The sequence below is a fragment of the Gopherus evgoodei genome, unplaced genomic scaffold, assembly GCF_007399415.2.
Source record: "Gopherus evgoodei ecotype Sinaloan lineage unplaced genomic scaffold, rGopEvg1_v1.p scaffold_40_arrow_ctg1, whole genome shotgun sequence".
NCBI classification, from domain to species: domain Eukaryota; kingdom Metazoa; phylum Chordata; order Testudines; family Testudinidae; genus Gopherus; species Gopherus evgoodei.
In genome coordinates, this window is record NW_022060061.1 from 1340198 (window position 1) to 1358811 (window position 18614).

Below are 18614 nucleotides of genomic sequence, written 5' to 3' on the forward strand. Positions count from 1 at the left end.
GAGCCTCAGGCCTGCAGCGTGGGGGTCACTGGTTCCCTGGGCTCATGTTGCTGTTTCTTATTTGCAGCAAGCGTGTGAGATGGTGATGGACATCCTGCGAGAACGTGACCAGGGAGGCTTTGGTGACCGAAATGAATATGGTTCCAGGATTGGCGGAGGAATAGATGTAAGACCCATTTAGTGCATTAGTTTGGGGGACAGTCTGCCTGCTGCTGGTTCTGTCAAGGGAGGATGTTATGTAGTCTGACAATAGGGGGCAGTAGTCACCAAACAAAACCTTGGGCCTAGTGTTCTAGGAAACTACTTCCTCGGTCTTAGCTGTTTTTCCTGTTCTCCAGTTAATTTTGCTCTTGACCCTTGCTCAGGTCCCTGTGCCCAGGCATTCTGTCGGGGTGGTGATTGGCCGTAGCGGAGAGATGATTAAGAAAATACAAAATGATGCTGGAGTTCGGATACAGTTCAAGCAAGGTCAGAAGCTGAAATAGCTCTCCTCTTCCCCTTCATCAGAGAATCCCTCCAAACCCATCACCTGCATGGCTAAGCATCAAGATTCTTGTCCAAAAACTCAGCCTGGGTTCTTCTGCACACACGTTCCCTTGGGTGTCGATACTGTAACTCACATCATTCAGTGATCCCTTTGGAGTTCCTCATTCACATCAGCACCATACTAGACTTTGGGGGGGGGGGGAGTGGGGAGGGTATTTTTCCTGAAAACCAATAAAACGGATTGTTTTGCTTCGAAAAAATCACTAGAATTGCCTATCCAATCTCACACCTGTGGGTTAAAGGGTCAGGAAGGCATTGTCTTCCCCCATACGTGAGTGCAAATAGCCCAGTGCATTATGCAGAGTGGGATGGGATGGTGACCCTCTGAAGCAGCAGGTATCAGCCACTTCCAGAGGTGAATAACCTGGTTTAGGGAACCAGTGGTTGACCTTGGGTAGCAAATCCTGTGCTCTGAGCAGTTGTTTAACAGATTTCACTCGAGGTTAATTCCCACATAGTTTAAACATACCACTTTAGCAATCTGCTTCTTCAGGCTGATTGGATATGTTACCTGCCCTTCCACCCACTGATCCTGTGTTAATGAAATGGGCACTGTGCATGCGTAAAAGGCAGACAAAGCACATTTTAGCATGGTCTATGCTGTCCAGATAGTCTTAATCAAGGAGGTTGGCGCCTGGTACTCGTACCGCGTCTATATAGCCCTCTTCACCATGGCCCCTGAGTGCCAAGCTGAGGATGGGTGCAAGGGGGATATTATTTTGCAGAGATGCTACTACTTCCTTTTACACTGCTGTGACCACAGTGGTAAACCTCGTCCCCTGCTAATGCCAAGTGTTCTGGGGCCTGGTGCTTGTCCAGAGCCCTCGTTTTGAGCAGTTGGGCATGGCAGTGGGTACCTTGCTTTGCTGAGCTGGCTCCTGTGTTTGTTTCAGATGACGGGACAGGTCCTGAGAAGATTGCCCATATTATGGGGCCCCCAGACAGGTGCGAGCATGCTGCCCGGATTATAAACGACCTCCTGCAGAGCCTTCGGGTAGGTAACACTGGGGTGTCCCACTCCAGCGTACAGCCCTAGGCGGGGCTGACTCCCCACCCAGTGTATGTTCCTTAGCAGAAAATGCATCCTTATTAGCTGGTGAATAGTGATTCAGGGAGACTGTCTCAAAGGAACTTGGTAGATCAGAATGAGACCTACCATGGGCAGGTTGCCCTGCTGCTGTGGGGTTCTTACACTTTCCTCCAAAACCTTGGGGATTGCATCTGCTGGGATACTGGGCTAGGCTGGCTTCAGGTCTGATCCAGTCTGGCTGTCTGGATGTTCCTTTCACCAACAAAGGAGTCCTAAAAAGAGAATGTGTGCCACTTCTTTTCTGCTGTGTGATGTATAAGGGGGCCTGAAAAGTCAAATGTCTTCCTACTTAGTTCTAGGTTTAAAAACAAATCAGGACTGATCTTCCCTGGTTTTGGCAGACTTGTGGGAGATAGAAGCTCTGTTTATTGCAAGCTCTTAACACCATAATTGAAAAGCTGAGTGTTGCCGGTTAGGGTTCTTTTAATCAAAATGTTAATTAGGTGTTAACAGAAACACTTAAGTGGTGACTCAGGGCATGTCCACACTAGGGGAGCTACAGTGTCACAGCTGAAGCATCTTAGTGTAGACCAGGGGTCGGCAACCTTTCAGAAGTGGTGGGCCAAGTCTTCATTTATTCACTCTAATTAAAGGTTTTGCGTGCCAGTCGTACATTTCAATGTTTTTTAGAAGGTCTCTTTCTAGAAGTCTATAATATATAAATAAATTATTGTATGTAAAGTAAATAAGGTTTTTAATATGTTTAAGAAGCTTCATTTAAAATTAAATTAAAATGCAGAGCCCTCCCGACTGGTGGCAAGGATCTGGGCAGTGCAAGTGCCACTGAAAATCAGTCTGCGTGCTGCCTTTAGCACGCGTGCCATAAGTTGCCTACCCCTGGTGTAGACGCTTCATACAGTGACAAGGTTTCTGTTGCTGTAGGTAATCCACCTCTTGGAGAGGCAGGCGCTAGATCAACTGAAGAATTCTTCTGGTGACCTAGCAGCTACTTTGCTGAGGGTTAGGTCAGCATAGCTACAGCACTCAGCAACCTAGCTAGGTCGATCTAAATTGTAAGTGTAGACAGGGCCAAGGCATGCTCTGCAGACTCTTTACTGATTAACTATTTCAGGTGTCATTGTTTCTTCTGAAATAGTTATCCAGTGCAACCCATAGCGTGGATGCTGTTAGAATAACCTTTAGTTCTTATCAGTAGATCACAAAGGAGATCAATATTATCCCCATTGTACAGATAGGGAAAGTTAGGCACAAGGAGGACTTGCCCACAGTTACTCAGCAGGGCAAAGCTGGGAAGAGAACTCAAAGCTTCTGAGTCCCTGGCCAGTGCACTCTTTACTAGACCACACTGCTTCCCCTTATCTGTCCTCGTACTAGTATGGCTTGGTCCCTTTGTCAGGCTTGACAAAGCCCTGGCTGGGATGACTTAGTTGGGGATTGGTCCTGCTTTGAGCAGGGGTTGGACTAGATACCTCCTGAGGTCCCTTTCAACCCTGAGATTCTATAATTCTTTCCCATAAGGGAATAGCTGTACTGGAGAACTGCCCACACGTGCCATAGGTTGCCTACCCCTGTCTAAACTGACTATAAGAGTAAAAAAGTATCGGCGAGAACCTTATAGAATGTGTGTTTGGAGAGGCCGACTGAGGAAAACCTGCCCTTGGAGAGGGAGTGAGATTTCCTTGGCTTTCAGTCCATGCCCACAGCCTGCCCCCAAGTGATCGCTCTTTGTGCTCTCTGGGGCTCGTGACCTGGCACACACCCACTTTTCCTCCCTCAGCGGGTCGCTTTTAAAGCTCAAAGTGCCTGAACCACCAGACTGATTTTTTCCCCCCCGCCAGCGCGAGTGCCAAGATGTTCACCACTGCAGTTGGCTGCCAGTGACCCTTCCCTGAAGCTGTTTCTGCTGTTGTCTTGCAGAGTGGCCCGCCGGGTCCCCCTGGCCCAGGAATGCCCCCCGGAGGCAGAGGCCGTGGCCGAGGGCAGGGTAACTGGGGGCCTCCTGGAGGAGAGATGACCTTCTCTATCCCTACTCACAAGTGTGGGCTGGTCATTGGCAGAGGTGAGTGCCCTTTGCCAACGGCTCTTCGTACAGCGGTTCCCAGTGCATCCCCCGCTACTGCCCCAGCAGAGCCAGAGCTCACAGCTCCACCTTCTCTTCCAGGCGGGGAGAACGTCAAAGCCATAAACCAGCAGACAGGGGCCTTCGTCGAGATCTCCCGGCAGCTGCCTCCCAACGGAGACCCCAACTTCAAACTGTTCATCATCCGAGGCTCCCCGCAGCAGATCGACCATGCCAAGCAGCTCATCGAGGAGAAGATCGAGGTGGGTGCGGGGAGTGCCCCCAGCTTCCACCTACCCCCCCAGCGAGGGGGCAGCAGAGCACTGGAGGCTGACCCGGGGCATCGTGGCTCTCAGCACTTACGGATTATTTCCTCTCTCCAGGGCCCCCTCTGCCCAGTTGGGCCTGGGCCTGGGCCTGGAGGGCCCCCGGGCCCTGCTGGCCCAATGGGCCCTTTCAACCCAGGACCTTTCAATCCAGGGCCACCAGGAGCTCCCCCTCAGTAAGTATTGGAATCTCCTGCCTCTTTGGGGGGCAAGGGAGGGAGTGCACGACATGCTGCAAAAAGGCACTTGTGGTCTGCCTTTAAGGGGGTGGAATGAGCAATAAATCCAGGGGCATCTGGTGGCCTGACAGGGGCTGCTCCCCTAGTGTCCAGGGAATCCCCTGTAGTGTCTAGTGCCTGAACTTTGGACCATCCTTTCAGTCTGGGAGCAAGAAAAACAAACAAACCCTAAGTTCTGCTGGGGAAGCTGCCAGCCAAGGGCCCCACTCCTGGCCTGCTCTGCCTGCGACTGCCCCGGGTGGGGAAGATAGGAGAATGGAGAAGACTGCAGAGACCTGCTGGATCTTGCTAGACCAGAAGCAGGGCTGCAGGGAGTTAAAATCCCTGGTGCAGAGTAGTCATGGCCTTGTCCTTTTGTGGAGGTGGACGCGAAGACGTAGCCTGTAAAATAGGTGGGGTTAACCCCCCCGGATCTCCAGAGCCAGCTGGCCTCTTCCCATCCTCGAGAGCTGTGCAACTGGTACTTTCTACTAGGGTGGCACCGAGGAGCCCTGTCACTACCCTGGAGCCTGCAGTGCCAGGCCCTGGACAGACCCAGACCAAAGGGAGCAGAGCAAAGCCTTGGTCTGTCAGAGGGACCAGCTAAGGCCCATGTGGCTCTTGTGGGCTGCAGCAGGGATCTGAGGACCGTGCTTTGGGGAGATAAGCAGGGGGCTGCCCCAGCTGTACAGGGGCCCTTCCACTCTCCCAGTCAGAGTGTCCCAGGCAGGTTCTGCTCCTCCCTCTGCAGTGCCTGCTGTCACCCCTGCTCATCCGTGTCTCCCGCTCTCCTCTTTCAGCCCTGGGGCTCCTCCCCCGCACCCATACCCGCCCCAAGGCTGGGGGAACACCTACCCGCAGTGGCAGCCTCCAGCCCCTCATGACCCAAGTAAGTACCTCGGGAAGGTGGGGTTGGCCCCAGGGAGCAGGTGGGCGGGCGGGCAGCCCTGTTAGCCACATGCTGGCCGGGGCAGGAGGCGGGGCCTGTTCTCATGCGTGGCTCCTCTCCAGGCAAAGCAGCAGCAGCAGCAGATCCCAACGCGGCCTGGGCAGCGTATTACTCGCACTACTACCAGCAGCCACCTGGCCCCGTGCCCGGGCAGCCCCCAGCTCCCACAGCGCCCCCTGTTCAGGGCGAGCCGCCGCAGCCGCCCCCAGCCGGGCAGTCCGACTACACTAAAGCCTGGGAGGAGTATTATAAAAAACTAGGTAATGCCCTGGGGGAATCATTGCGCCTGTGGGGGGGCGGGGGCACTAGAGCTCAGGCAGATACAGCCCTGGGGGAAGAGTGCTATGCTGGATGGCGGCAGTGACTCCAGGGTCTCAGCCCAGCTCCCTGTGACCCAGGACTGGTGCTAGTGCAAAGGCTCAGCATGGAGGGGCCTGAGGACTGGACTCGAGGCAGGTACCTCTGGCGCAGGGCTGAAGTAGACTGGCCTGGCCAAACGCGTGGGCGGAGGGTGGTGCTAGTGACAGGCCATTGGCTGATTTCCCCAGCACTGAGCAGTCAGACCTGTTCTGAGGGAAGGTCTCTGAGGTCAGGTGGAGAAGGGGGTTCAGAACATGTAGGACCATGGGGCAGACCCAGCAAGGTAGCAGTGTGCCTCACAGAATCTGTGAGATCATCCCCCGTCTTGGTCCCGGCCAGAGATGCCACTTCGTGCTGGTCTCAGACCCACTGGGCAAAGGTGGCGGTAATACTGCCAGGCTCCTCCTCCCTCTGCAGCTGCTCACTCCCCATGCCCACCTGTGCGAGGTCCCTAACGCATGTCTCTGCCCACAGGCCAGCAGCCCCAGCAGCCTGGGGCACCCCCACAGCAGGACTACACGAAAGCCTGGGAGGAATATTACAAGAAACAAGGTGAGTGAGGCCTGGAGCTCCTCTGGGCAGGGCTATGTGTGAATCAGTGAGGAGAGCCCAGCTCCTGTTTGCTGACCATTGGGGATATGGGGTAGCCCTGTGCCCCTGGAGTCACTGACTCACCCCCTCTTCTCTCCCCTATCCCATTGTAGCAGCTCAAGTAGCTACTGGTGGAGGACCAGGGGCACCCCCGGGCCCTCAACCAGACTACAGCGCAGCCTGGGCAGAGTACTACAGACAGCAGGCTGCCTACTACGGACAGACACCAGGGGCTGGGGGCCCAGTGCCGCCACCCACGCCGCAGGGACAGCAGGTGAGTGATCGGCCATGTGCCCCGCTGCCTGCCTTCAACCCCCAGCTGTAGCTCCTCCTGCCTGGGTGAGACCCTCGGTCCCACAGGAAGTGCTTCCTGAGCGGCATCTTTGTGCTCGTGCACCGGCTCCCACATCTGTCGTCGACGGGGATTCAACCCAGGACACCTCGACCTGCAAGCATGAGCTGCTACTGCTTGAGCTAAAGGACCCAGTCCATTAGCTGGAGGCAGTAGGAGACTCGTAAACCTCTTCTATGGATCCGCCGCTAGGTGGCAACACAGACCCACGCTGTTAATGTGGATTTACGTTGACCCATAGACACCTGGGGGGGGGGTGGTTGGAGGAGATAGGAGCTCAGGGAAATGGACAGAACTGGTAAAGGATTCTCCAGTTTCCACTGGGCTCTTAGCTCTGGCTCACAGGTCCATTTTCGGGGCTAGGACTTCTTCATAGGGTTAGGGGTTGTCTTATCCACTGCGGGATGTGGGAGGGATCATTTTGTTAGCCCTGGTAGTTTGGGGAGAGCGGGCTGTAGAAAGCTGTTGGAATATAACGAACTCATTCAAAGAGAACCTGGGTGCAGAGTCCTACGTTTCTTACCAGCTTCTCCTCCCTAAGGTGAGCGCACGCTCGGCAGCGCTGAACTGAAGGCTGCTGTTCGCTGACCCAGGGAGCCAGGCTAGCTCCAGCTCAGCCTCTAGCCTGTCCTGCTGCAGCTCTCAGGCCTGGCGCCAGGCTGACCCTGCACCGGGCCAGGCTTAGCGGTTACATTCTAGGGCCATGTTTTTCAGAAACCGAAGCCTAAAAATCAGGTTTCAGCCACATCTAGGCACCTGGCTAAGTGACTTTTCCAGCACAGCCTGGTGACTTCACTTGGTCTTGCTAGGGGCTCTGTGCCACTTACTTAGTTGCCTAAATATGCCAAATTTCAAGCAGCCACTTTAGAAATGCTTCCCCAGGCCAAGACTTTCATCTGATCTTCAGGACTGACCAAAGCTGCTGCTTCTGAACCCTAGATTCTCTTCCAGACTTGACCTGCTAATTTCCCCTTTTCAAACACCCTGCTTCAGTGGTGGGATTTCCTCGTGTGCAGGGGAGTTGGGAGCCGAGGGCCAATTTTCGCTCCACTCCCCAACGCGGCAGCGCATTGCCAGTGCCGCTGCAGCAGAGGGTGACCCTGTGCTGCTTTCGGACTTGTCCGTCCGTAGCGGTGTCTGTCGGGGTGACTGACTCCTGTCTCTCTCCCCAATCCTTGCAGGCTCAGTGAATTGAATGTGAACTTCCCACCTGTGAAACACACTTTTTGGTTTTGGAGAGAGATGGCGCTGTTGGGGAAGGGAGCCGGCCCCTGGGTCTGATCGCTGGGTTTCTTAGCGGAACCTCGGCTGCTCCTCCTTCGATTCTCTTTAAAATAAAATAAAATTAAAAATAAAAATATCTGAATCCTTCATGTTGAGCCAGCTGTAGAAGATAGCGAACTAAAACTGCTGCAAGAACTCAGCCCTCCTGAAACACACGTCGATTTCAGGGGAACAGGTTTTTTCTTTTCCTTTTGTTTTTAAAAAAAATAAAATAAAAAAACTTTACAAGGAGAAAAAAAATCACTCTGCTTTTTAGTTAGAGTTGGAACATTCCTCGAATAAGGTGTCGGTGTTTCAGATAAAACAACCCCCTTCCCCTCCCATTTTCCCACAATTGGGACTGGTCTGTCATGTATTTTGTCTGTTTGAGAGGAAACTGAAACAAACAAAATTGTACGCTCAGTTTTTACTTTTTACCGCTTGTTTTTAACTTCACAAATAAATGATAACAAAACCTCCCTGTGTCTGTTGGGTGGCGTCTGTCTGTCCATAGGGTTTTGAAGCGGATTGTTCTCATGATATAGCTGTTGTAAAACCTGATGAACTAAGAGCTCCTGTGGTTTTTTATAGTTTGAGCAGGCAATTGTGCTTTGTTAAATAAAATGCTCTTTTTGTTTTGAAACCAACTCTGCTGCACTGTTTCCGAACCGAGCAACTGGTGGCACGCTGCGCCCTGGATAGTGCCTGTTACGGGGGGCTTTATGCTGCTGCCCCTCAGCAGGGTATCTGGCCTGTTGAGCTGAGGGTACCTTGTGGGGTAAGGAATTGTTTCTGCTGACCATTCTGAGGAACCAGTGGAGCTGTGCTCAATCCATTCAACACCTCTGGTCTTTGAGCAATCCTAAGGGGCTGTAGTTTCACCTCTGATGCAGTGGGAATGGACCTGCCTAGGTAAGGCCTGAGCGCCTCCCACCCATCCATGTTTGGGCAGCAGGGCAGAGCTCTGATCCCCACTGGAGGCACAGACTGTGACTTGCCCAGATTCCTTGGGCGTCAGACCTTGCACCTGGTTTTCCCCAGTCCTAGGCTCATGCCCTAAGCCCTGGACCCTCCTCTGCTTATGGACAGATGAACCTCCTCCGGCTTGGACTCTCTGGCTGGTGCAGCAGGCTGTCCAGGCAAATGAGTGTGAGGGGGACCCGTTGCTTCCCCCAACTCGCTCTGGAGGGTCAGGGTAAGACAGCAAGGGCTGGAGAGTGCTGGCTATCAAAAGCAGCTTTAGAAAGGTTCTTTTCCATCCACCCGCTGGACAGTCCCTGGCTTGGGGTGACGCAGGGGGAAGCCTTCCCTAGAACCAGTTCCTGTGTCACATCTGCTAGCCTCCCTGTTCTGCCCAGCCAGCTTCAGGGGAGAGCATGGCACAAAGCCCAATTTCAGACTGATACGGATGTGGGGCTTTTGCCAAGCCCCTAGTAACTAAATTTCCCCCCCCCCCCCGGAGTGGGTGAGCATTCCCACTCCATGGGAGACTAACCCTAGCCTGGGCAGGAGGGCCATTATCCTTGTGGGGGGCCTTGCATTCCAGTTCTCCCCAAGTGCTCGGCCCATAGGCAGAGCCAACCTGCTGCTGGTGTACAGGCAAGTCTCATCTTACGCACATGAAACATGCACATTTTCAGCTTTGCGCAGTCAGCAAAAACGACAAATTTAACTACTACCTGTGGTGCGGGCGGTTCCACCTGCCATTACACTCTATGTAAGTTTGACTATAGGGGATTTTCGCTTTACATGCTGACAGCAGAATGTAACCCAACATAAGCTGAGACTCTCCCGTATTTTTTCCTTAACCTGGGACTTGTGCTGAGTTTCTCTCTCTGCTCCCCCCCTTGCTGTTGGCTTTTAAGACTCGGCTTTGTGTGACCCGTGTGCGATGTGTGTGGAAAGCAGGTTTCTTTCGAAGCTGACCTCTACAAAACTGGTGTCTGGCTGGGGCGCTCCTCACTCACATGTAGCTGGGTCTGAATTCATGGATTGGAAAAACAAAAGGACTTTTGGTAATAAGCTGGGTGTTTCGATGGATGTGATCTTGGCTGCTTCGTGGCCCCTCAGAACCCTCCCCGCACTCCAGCCCGGCTGTCTTGTCCCTTCCCTTCTGTCATGCAGTCCTGCTCCTCTAAAGGGGGCTGCTGGGGAAAGGCACAGGTCTGATTCGGGCTGGGGGGTGGAGCTACTGCCCCAGTGAGTAGGGAGGCGGGGGTTAGGCCAGGAGGCTGGTGAGCTAATGGGCTGCTCTAGAAGGCAGAGCAGGGAACTGCACTCACTCAAAACAGCTTGGGGGGAGGGGTGGTGGAGCTGTAGCCATCTCCCCTCCCCTGGGGTAAGGAGGCTCCCGGAGTCATTTGCTCTTTGCCCTAGGCCAGACCCACTTTGCCCAGCTACCCTGCTTGACAGATTCTTCCCTTGTCCACTGGCTTCCTGCTGGCCGGCTGTGTGCAGCTGGGCTCCTGCCTCTCTAGCTGGGCAGCATCGTGGCTGCTTGTGGACTATCTGCAGCTGCTGCCGCTGGCTGGGGAGGTCCAAAGGGACCTGGACCATTGACTTAAGCGTGTGGGGTCAGCTCTGGGCAGCAGAGTGCACTCACGCCCTAGCCCCATGGGTGGGGCAGGTGCTGAGGGCTGTCAGGGTAGGATAGGTGTAAGGCCAGGTCCCAAAGCTGAACCTTTATTTGAACACTGTCCCGGCCCCGGGCAGGGCAGCAGGCACCTGGCCTAACGGAGGCTGTCGAGGACAGAGCAGCACTTTGCGAAGATGGCGTCTTCCGGCTCCTCACCTAGAATCTGCAGGACACAACAGAGCAGCTGAGGTGGAGCAGCATGTGCCACGGGGCCTTGCAGGCACCTAGCTCTATTTCCCTCCTCCTGGCCTCACTAAGCCCCAGGCATTAGTACCGCCACCCTCCGGGAAACACTCGGGGGTCCCTGTGCTGGGGGCATGCGGCACTAGGCTCTGCTCAGAACTGCTGGGTGTTTGCAGCTTTGGGCAGTCCAGGCCCATCCTCCCACCCCTAGCTGAGAGCAAGTTCCTCCAAGGGCTTGCTCTGGCCCTCTCGCCTCTCAGGACCGAGGGGCCTGCCCCCTCACTCGGCCCCTGGATGATGTTTCCACACGCCTGGTGAGCGGTACCCAAGATCCTGCTAAGCCGGGGGGGATGAAGCTGTTGGCATAGGCTGTGCCAGGGAAGGGGCCATCACCCCTAGTTCAGAGGGGCAGGGCCCTCCCCGCGCAGGCAGCCTGCAATGGGCTCTGCTGGGCTGTGGGGGGAGAAGGAAAGGGGAGTGGTTAATGCCCAGGACCTCTGTCTTGTACCCCCACCTACGTTTCTGAGCAGGCTCTTCTGCTGGTAGTAGCTGATGACGGGCTCGCACAGCGAGTAGTGAGTCTCCAGCCGCTGGCGGATGCAGCTCTCGTGGTCGTCGGCCCGATGGCCAGTCTGGCCCCGCAGCAGCAGCCGCTGGATCATGGTCTCCGTTGAGCAGTCCAAGACGATCACAATGTTGGGAGGACGCCCCACCTGCGGCATGGTAACCCCCCCATTCAGGGGGGCAGCCTCACCCTGGCAGGCTGCTCCCTGGCCAGCCACCAGGAGTGGGGGGCTGCCCCAGGGCCAGCTGCGAAATGGGCACCAGGCCGTTCCTGTGCAAGGCAAGAGGACGAGGTGGGGCAGAGGCCAGCGCCAGCCCATGACAGAGCCCTCCTGGGTCCGAGTTAGGGAAGGGGGGAGAAGTGACTGCGTCTCCAGCATGTGCTCAGCCCCTCTGAATGCCTCATGCTGCCTCCCTCATCTACCTCCTGGGTGTAAACACCCCCCCCCGCCTTGCTCTGGCCAGGGGCTGCTTGGCCTTCCTCTCCCCGTGGCACTTACCACACGCTCAAAGTCCTTGGCCTGGTTGAGCTCCCGGGGGAAGCCATTGACCAGGAAGCCCTTCGCCTCCTCTCTCTGCAGCAGGTTGGCGTTCAGCAGGTTGAGGACGAAGCCCTGGGGAAACAGGAGCCCCCTCAGCGCCGGGGGGGGGAAGGGCTTTGTCCAGAGTCACCCCTGGCTGCATGAGCCAGCGCCCCACCTCCCCTTGCCCATGAGACTTGGGCACTGGAGCGACTCCAGACCCCCACTCAGCTCCTCTCCCAGGTGCCTGCCAAGCCCCAGCAAAATCCTTCCACCAGGCATCAGCTGGGCTGAATCCAGACTGGTAAAGGGGGTGGGAGAGGGATGAGCAGGGCTGCGTATGGCAGGGGGCAGAGCCGGGAGCCTGGTGCTTGCAGAGGGCAGTGAGAGCCAGCGGGCAGCATCCCTGCAGCCCATACTGCCCGGGGGACGACTCTTGCATCCTCAGGGCTCTTCTACAGCCTTGGAACATTCCTTGGGGCCCTGAGGAAGTGCCAGGCGCTGGGCTGATTGGTGGGATCATTTCCCCCAGGGGAGCTGGGGGCTACTGCAATCCATGAGGGGGGATGGGGGAGCCTTACTGAAGGCACGAGTGCTCCTTTCAGCATGATGTCCTTGATTTGTCGCCCCTGGCGCGTGGGCTCGCTGGCCTCTGCCCGCAGCAGGTTTCCCATGCCCAGGTGCTGGAAGTGGTACTTGGCAGCCAGCCTCTCACACTGTGTCCCTTTGCCGGAGCCTGGGCCTCCTATCACGAAGATGATGACTTGCGACTTCAGCATCTCTGCGGCGAGAGACAGAGGTCAGGCAAGAGGAAGGGGTGAGACAAGGATCTCCCAGGGTGCAGTGGACAGACCTGATGCTGCTCAGTTTGATGAGATCCCAGCCCAGAGCAGGGTGGCTGCGGGCACAAAATAGGCACTATGGCTGCTGCTCGATGGGGAAAATAAGCTAGAGCAGGGGTTGGCAACCTTTCAGAAGTGCTGTGCCGAGTCTTCATTTAGTCACTCTGATTTAAGGTTTCACGTGCCAGTCATACATTTGAACGTTTTTAGAAGGTCTTTCTATAAGTCTGTAATATAGAACTAAACTATTGTTGTATGTAAAGTAAAGAAGGTTTTAAAAATGTTTAAGAAGCTTCATTTAAAATTAAATTAAAATGCAGAGCCCCCCCTGACCGGTGACCAAACCCAGGCCGTGTGAGTGCCTCTGAAAATCAGCTCGCGTGCTGCCTTTGGTACCCGTGCCATAGGTTGCCTACCCCTGAGCTAGGGGAAGGGACCTGGAGAGCCTGGCAGTGGGTCCTGAGCTAGACGGACCCATGAGATCCTGAAAACCCAGGTGGCAAGGCTGGGCTGGTGGGTTTTGCATCCCATACTCCCTCCAAGCCAACCTCCCGTGTTCCTATTGCAGTGAGATCAGGGTACACCCCAGACCAGTGCCTTCCCCCTAACTCCCAGCCAAGCTGAAGTGCTACTAGCAAGTATGCACGGTTTTCCACCTGGAGCCAAACGTCCTTCTGTTGACCTGCTGGCCAAAGCAACAGTTCCCAGAAGAGTCACACGGTACCAAGAAGACAAATTAAATCCTCCATCAGGGCCCAGCCTCGCCATTGCTTAGGCAGATTTGTCCCTTCCCATAAAGGCTATTTCCCAGCCTTCTCTCAGCTCTGACCGCTAGACCCCACTCCCCTCCCAGAGCTGGGAATGGATCCCAGAGCCCTGGCTCCCTGGCCTCTAACCAGCACAACATACCCACCCATTCATACATTTTGATGCCCCCTGAAAGCACAGCAAGCCCCACCCCGCCATGCCCCAGAGCTAGCTTGCCATTTACCCTGCAGTTCAGGATTCAGAGGCTTGGCAGTTTTAGGAAGCCGGGCCTGGCAGAGTCCCATCTTCCAGGGCACTGACCGTTCCCCTGCTGCACTCCCTTCCCGGGGGCCCCCCCAAGGTGCTGGCCTGGCCTGCAGCCCTCAAGCTCCCGTGTAAAACTAATCTGGCCATTTTAGCCCAGGCCCTGCTGCTTAGCGAGCTGGGCTTTCTGATGTCACAAGGCAGCCATGAGCTGGCCTGTCGCCTGGGGACAGGATCAGCTGAGCTGGCACTGGGATGCGTGGGAGGCAATTCCAGTCTGTGCTGGAAGTGGGGGGAGGCAGAGAGGAGGCCAGAGCACGTGGCCTAGTGACCAGAACGATAGAATCAGGACACCTGGGATCCCTCCCAGCTCCGCGACTCACTGGGCCTCAGTTTCCCCCAGGGGAGGGGGCTAGTTTCCTGGCTCTGAGATCTCTGGACAGGCCTAGTGACCCAGTCTGACCCCTGGACTGTGGGCAAGAGGCAGGAGAAGGGCCCAAGGAGACAATGGGGCTGGTAGGCAGGGCCTGGGCGCCGGGGCTGGGCTGGGGGCAGGGGCAGCCTGGCGAGGATCCAACATAAGAGCAGCAGCATTCCCCCCTCCCCCCCACGGGGACAGGCCCCGTGTCTCCCCCTCCCCCACCCCCAGGGAGACAGGCCTCGTGTCCCCCCTCCCCCCCACAGGGACAGGCCCCGTGTCTCCCCCTCCCCCACCCCCAGGGAGACAGGCCCCGTGTCTCCCCCTCCCCCACCCCCAGGGAGACAGGCCCCGTGTCCCCCTTCCCCCCCACGGGGACAGGCCCCGTGTCTCCCCTCATCCTCCCACCCCCACGGGGACAGGCCCCGTGTCCCCCCTCCCCCCCACGGGGACAGGCCCCGTGTCCCCCCCTCATCCTCCCACCCCCACGGGGACAGGCCCCGTGTCCCCTCTCCCCCCCACGGGGACAGGCCCCGTGTTCTCCCCTCCCCCACCCTGGGGGGCAACAGGCCCCGTGTCTCCCCCTCCCCCACCCCCAGGGGGACAGGCCCCGTGTCTCCCCCTCCCCCACCCCGGGGACAGGCCCCGTGTCTCCCCCTCCCCCACCCCCAGGGAGACAGGCCCCGTGTCCCCCCCTCATCCTCCCACCCCCACGGGGACAGGCCCCGTGTCCCCCCTCCCCCCCACGGGGACAGGCCCCATGTCCTCCCCTCCCCCACCCCGGGGGGCAACAGGCCCCGTGTCTCCCCCTCCCCCACCCCCAGGGGGACAGGCCCGTGTCCCCCCATCTACCCTCCCCCATGAAGGCCGTCGTGGGGGTAACCTCGCCCCTTTTCCCGGGGGCGGGGCACGGCCGTGCAGATTGCCATGGCAACCAAAAAGGGAGTCCTACTTCCGGCCATGCGCAGGGAGCGAGGGAGCTCCGGCTTCCGGTCATGCGCAGTATGCGGCGCACGCGCAGGCAGCCGCTCTGTGATTGGCCTGGACGGGGCGCTTGGCGCGGGGCAGCGTCCGGAGAGGCCGCGGCCCGTGCGTGGCAGGTGGGGTAAAGGTCACGGGGGGCTGGGGGGAGGGTCACGGGGGGCTGGGGGAGTGGGGTCACTGGGGTGGGGGAGGGGCTGGGGGTAAGGGTCACTGGGGTAGGGGAGGGAGGCTGGGGGAGTGGGGTCACTGGGGGAGGGGCTGGGGGTAAGGGTCACTGGGGTGGGGGAGGGAGGCTGGGGGAGTGGGGTCACTGGGGGGGAGGGGCTGGGGGTAAGGGTCACTGGGGTGGGGGAGAGGGGCTGGGGGAGTGGGGTCACTGGGGGGGAGGGGCTGGGGGTAAGGGTCACTGGGGTGGGAGAGGGAGGCTGGGGGAGTGGGGTCACTGAGGGAGAGGGGCTGGGGGTAAGGGTCACTGAGGATGGGGGGGTGGTGAGGAAGGTTGGTACTGAGAAGGGCGCTGAGTGGAGCAAGAGGTCTGGGGCTTGGGATGATGGGGGTGGGGAGCTGTGGCTGGGGGGGATGCCTGCTGGTTGCCAGGCTGTGGAGTGGAGAGCGGGGTGTGTGGTGGGGCAGAGCGAGGGGGAGAGGCTGAGCCATGGGGTGCTGTGGGGGGTGCTGGGCAAGGAGGGGGCTCTGGGGGGGGAGCATCAGAGGTGCAATAACTCCTCACTTAGACTCATAGACTCTAGGAGTGGAAGGGACCTCGAGAGGTCATCGAGTCCAGTCCCCTGCCCTCATGGCAGGACCAAATACTGTCCAGACCATCCCCAATAGACATTTATCTAACCTACTCTTAAATATCTCCAGAGATGGAGATTCCACAACCTCCCTAGGCAATTTATTCCAGTGTTTAACCACCCTGACAGTTAGGAACTTTTTCCTAATGTCCAACCTAAACCTCCCTTGCTGCAGTTTAAGCCCATTGCTTCTTGAGAACACTTAAAGTCGTTCTGGTTAGGTTGCTGATCAGTTAGGGAACATGCTCGTTTAAAGTTTTGCAATGATCCTTTCTAATGTCTTTGGTCTCTGCCTGCTTTGTCCACTGCTTGCAGGAAGAGCAGCCTGTTGCTGCTAGCTGGTGGGGGCTTGGAACCAGGGTGGACCGGCAGCCCCCCCATCAGCTCCCCTAAGTTCCCTGTGCAACAGCTGCCAGCAGGCTTGCGAATGCAGCTACCCCTCCCCCCACTGCCATGTGCTGCTCTTGCCCTCTGCCTTGGAGCTGCTCCCCAGCCTCCTGCTTGCTGTGCAGGAGGGAGGGAAAGGTGGGGGGCTGTCAGGGTGTCCCCTTCCCCCCTGCTGCTACACCCCACTTACCCCTTCTTCTCCATATAGAGCAGGGTGGGGACAGGTGGGAGAGAGACAGAGACAGCCTGGGCAGCAACTGCTCTCTCAACTTCCTGATCTGCTTAAAAAGACAATGCGCTTAAGAGTGGGTCAGTTTACTTAAAGGAGCAGTGTGCATCTCTCTCTCTCCTGCACACAAGGGGTGTGTCTGTCTCTGCCATGCTGTCTCCCCTCCCCTCCCCTCCTGCTGCCTTGTAGAGTGTGAGGCTACGTTAACAACAATTAGTTAACCCTTGAGGGCTCAGCTGAGGGCTAGTTCATCATTGAGCAGCCAGGCATTCCCTGGGAAATGTCCCACCCTCTGACTCCACCACCTCAGCCAAGCTTCACAATCATCATAGCTGTGAACAGTATTAAATTGTTTGTTTAAAACATATACTCTGCTTCTGTGTGTGAATGTGTGAGTGTGTGTATATATACATATAATATATATAGTTTTTTGTCTGGTGAAAAAAAATTCCCTGGAACCTAACCCCCCCATTAACATTAATTCTTTTGGGGAAATTGGATTTGCTTAACATCGTTTCGCTTAAAGTCGCATTTTTCAGGAATCTAACTACAACGTTAAGTGAGGAGTTACCGTATGTGGTGATTGTCAGGGGACTTCTTTAAAATACTGGATGTCATTCAAGGCCTCTGCATGCAATTTAACCCTCCTAGGGCCTGGAAGGAAGCACCCTAGGGGAGGGCCAGGCCAACTCACCCGTGGGAGGGGGCCGTAGAACTGGGCACATGAGACAGGTTCAGTATTGTGTCTTGGCTTTATACCTTTGTCCAATATCATTCCCAGCACCAACCAGCAGACTCCACTCTGCTCCCAGCGCTGGGAACAGAACCCAGGAGTCCTGGCTCCCAACCCCTTGCTCTAGCACGGCTTCGCCAACGGAGTTTCTGGCCGTCTGTTCTTATCCCCAAAGTTCCCTGCTTGCATCAGCTTCTCCTTGTCTCTGCTTGAGGATTTTTGATTCTCCTGGCTCCCCTTCCCAACCCCACGCGGGTTTTTGCCAGTTCTTGCTCTGCTAACCTGCTGGAAGCACTGACTTTTTGTTTCTGTCTTAGATCCTTTCCTGGAAGCCCAGGTGGACTCACGCAGCCCCATTGCTGCCAAAATGACCTCCCTGGTAAGTTCTCAGTTTCCTCTGTTTCCCAAACCTGGAGTCATCATAGGTTTGGGAAATATGCCCTGTCTCCTTGGCCTAGACTGATACGCCCATCTAGTTCAGGATCCAGTCTCTGAGTGACTTGTCTTGAGTGCCCCAGAGGAAGCTGCTAACCCTTCATCGCCTGCCAACTCTTCTCTTATGTGAAAATCCCTTCCTGACCCCAGCGAATGCCGTGAAGCAAGAGGACAGAGAGCCCTTGTTAATTTCTCCCCAGCTAGCCTTAAGCATCTCCTGTGTCCCCGGCTGTGATTGGGGAGGGGGACTCCCTGACTAGCCCTTGGGTAACGCACACCCCTGAAATGAAACCTCAATCTTTGTTCTCTCCCCAGGGCACGAGTAACCAGTCCGTTACAGAGTATGTGGTGCGAGTACCCAAGTGAGTCCGTTCTCTCAGATTTGCCAGCCCTCTCAGCTTACTTGCTGAAAGCTTATCTCCCTGGGGAAAACAGAAAACCACAGTTTAAGATGCCAGAGTTGAGAGCGGAGGTGGGGGAGTGTCCCTTGCATTGCTAGGTCAAGTCAAGCTCAGGTCACTGTTCTCTGACAACGGATGAACCAAGTTGTAGGTCTCAGCCCGTCTCCCTGGTTGTCCAGCCTCTTTTTTGATTGATCTAAACGCCATGCTTCCTGCTGAGCCTGAGGCCATGTATATTTGGCGTAGTATGGTGACTCCCCAATTGAGATCAGGGCCCTTTGTCCCAGACCTTCATGGCGTCTGCCCTGAAGAGCTTGCAGTTTAAATAGATAAAGGGTGGGGAAGGGAAACTGAGGCACGGAGCGGGACTGTGGTTTGCCCAAGATCACCCAGTAGCACAGGGCAGGGAATTGAGCCATGCCGCCTGTTGTATCGTATAAACCGCTGGCTCCTACTGGACCCTGTGGTGGGTTCAGTACAGAGACGGGGGCCTGAATGGGGCCTGGGGGCCAAATGCCCCAGGGAGGGGGGGCCAGGCAGGGCTGAGGCACGCTGGCAGCAGTAGCCCGGGTGCGCTTAGCATAGTGCCAGACTTGCAGCGTGGGGATGTCACTTGCTCCTCGAGCTGGAGCTGCTGGCCGCTCAGGTGTCTGCCCTCCTCTTGCTGCAGAAACACCCCCAAGAAGTACAACATCATGGCCTTCAACGCCGCTGACAAAGTCAACTTCACCACCTGGCACCAGGTAGGTGCCCCCTAGC

General features: G+C 56.5%; 3 protein-coding genes across 12 annotated transcripts in view; 2 read left to right on the plus strand and 1 right to left on the minus strand.

Moving 5' to 3' along the window:
- KHSRP (KH-type splicing regulatory protein) overlaps window positions 1-8194 on the plus strand; it is a 22030-nt gene extending 13836 nt beyond the window's left edge. For 2 of the 5 annotated variants that reach the window (XM_030545802.1, XM_030545807.1), the window contains 10 exons: window positions 68-166; window positions 366-468; window positions 1440-1540; window positions 3515-3656; window positions 3759-3919; window positions 4040-4158; window positions 5001-5089; window positions 5212-5409; window positions 5984-6061; window positions 6214-8194. In XM_030545802.1, the coding sequence (XP_030401662.1) occupies window positions 68-166; window positions 366-468; window positions 1440-1540; window positions 3515-3656; window positions 3759-3919; window positions 4040-4158; window positions 5001-5089; window positions 5212-5409; window positions 5984-6061; window positions 6214-6425 (1302 nt within the window). In that variant the 3' untranslated portion in view covers window positions 6426-8194. The remainder of the gene's footprint in view (window positions 1-67; window positions 167-365; window positions 469-1439; window positions 1541-3514; window positions 3657-3758; window positions 3920-4039; window positions 4159-5000; window positions 5090-5211; window positions 5410-5983; window positions 6062-6213) is intronic. The other 3 variants (XM_030545804.1, XM_030545803.1, XM_030545805.1) reach the window with 3 other exon arrangements.
- LOC115642392 (adenylate kinase isoenzyme 1) overlaps window positions 6998-18614 on the minus strand; it is a 26308-nt gene continuing 14691 nt past the window's right edge. Inside the window, exons 1-5 of one of the 4 annotated variants that reach the window (XM_030545815.1) lie at window positions 14773-14841; window positions 12200-12399; window positions 11598-11711; window positions 11052-11246; window positions 6998-10513 (exon numbers count right to left, since the gene is read on the minus strand). In XM_030545815.1, coding sequence (XP_030401675.1) covers window positions 10445-10513; window positions 11052-11246; window positions 11598-11711; window positions 12200-12399; window positions 14773-14818 — 624 coding nt within the window. In that variant the 5' untranslated portion in view covers window positions 14819-14841 and the 3' untranslated portion in view covers window positions 6998-10444. Of the gene's footprint in view, window positions 10514-11051; window positions 11247-11597; window positions 11712-12199; window positions 12400-12471; window positions 12635-13451; window positions 14079-14772; window positions 14842-18614 lie in introns of those variants that run through there. The other 3 variants (XM_030545814.1, XM_030545816.1, XM_030545817.1) reach the window with 3 other exon arrangements.
- The window catches only part of GTF2F1 (general transcription factor IIF subunit 1), a 15120-nt gene continuing 11395 nt past the window's right edge, over window positions 14890-18614 (plus strand). For all 3 annotated transcript variants that reach the window (XR_003998191.1, XM_030545800.1, XM_030545801.1), the window contains exons 1-4: window positions 14890-14989; window positions 17337-17398; window positions 17770-17816; window positions 18526-18598. Coding sequence is in view for 2 of the 3 variants with exons in the window: in XM_030545800.1 (XP_030401660.1) it covers window positions 17387-17398; window positions 17770-17816; window positions 18526-18598 (132 nt within the window). In the remaining variant the exon portion in view is untranslated. The remainder of the gene's footprint in view (window positions 14990-17336; window positions 17399-17769; window positions 17817-18525; window positions 18599-18614) is intronic.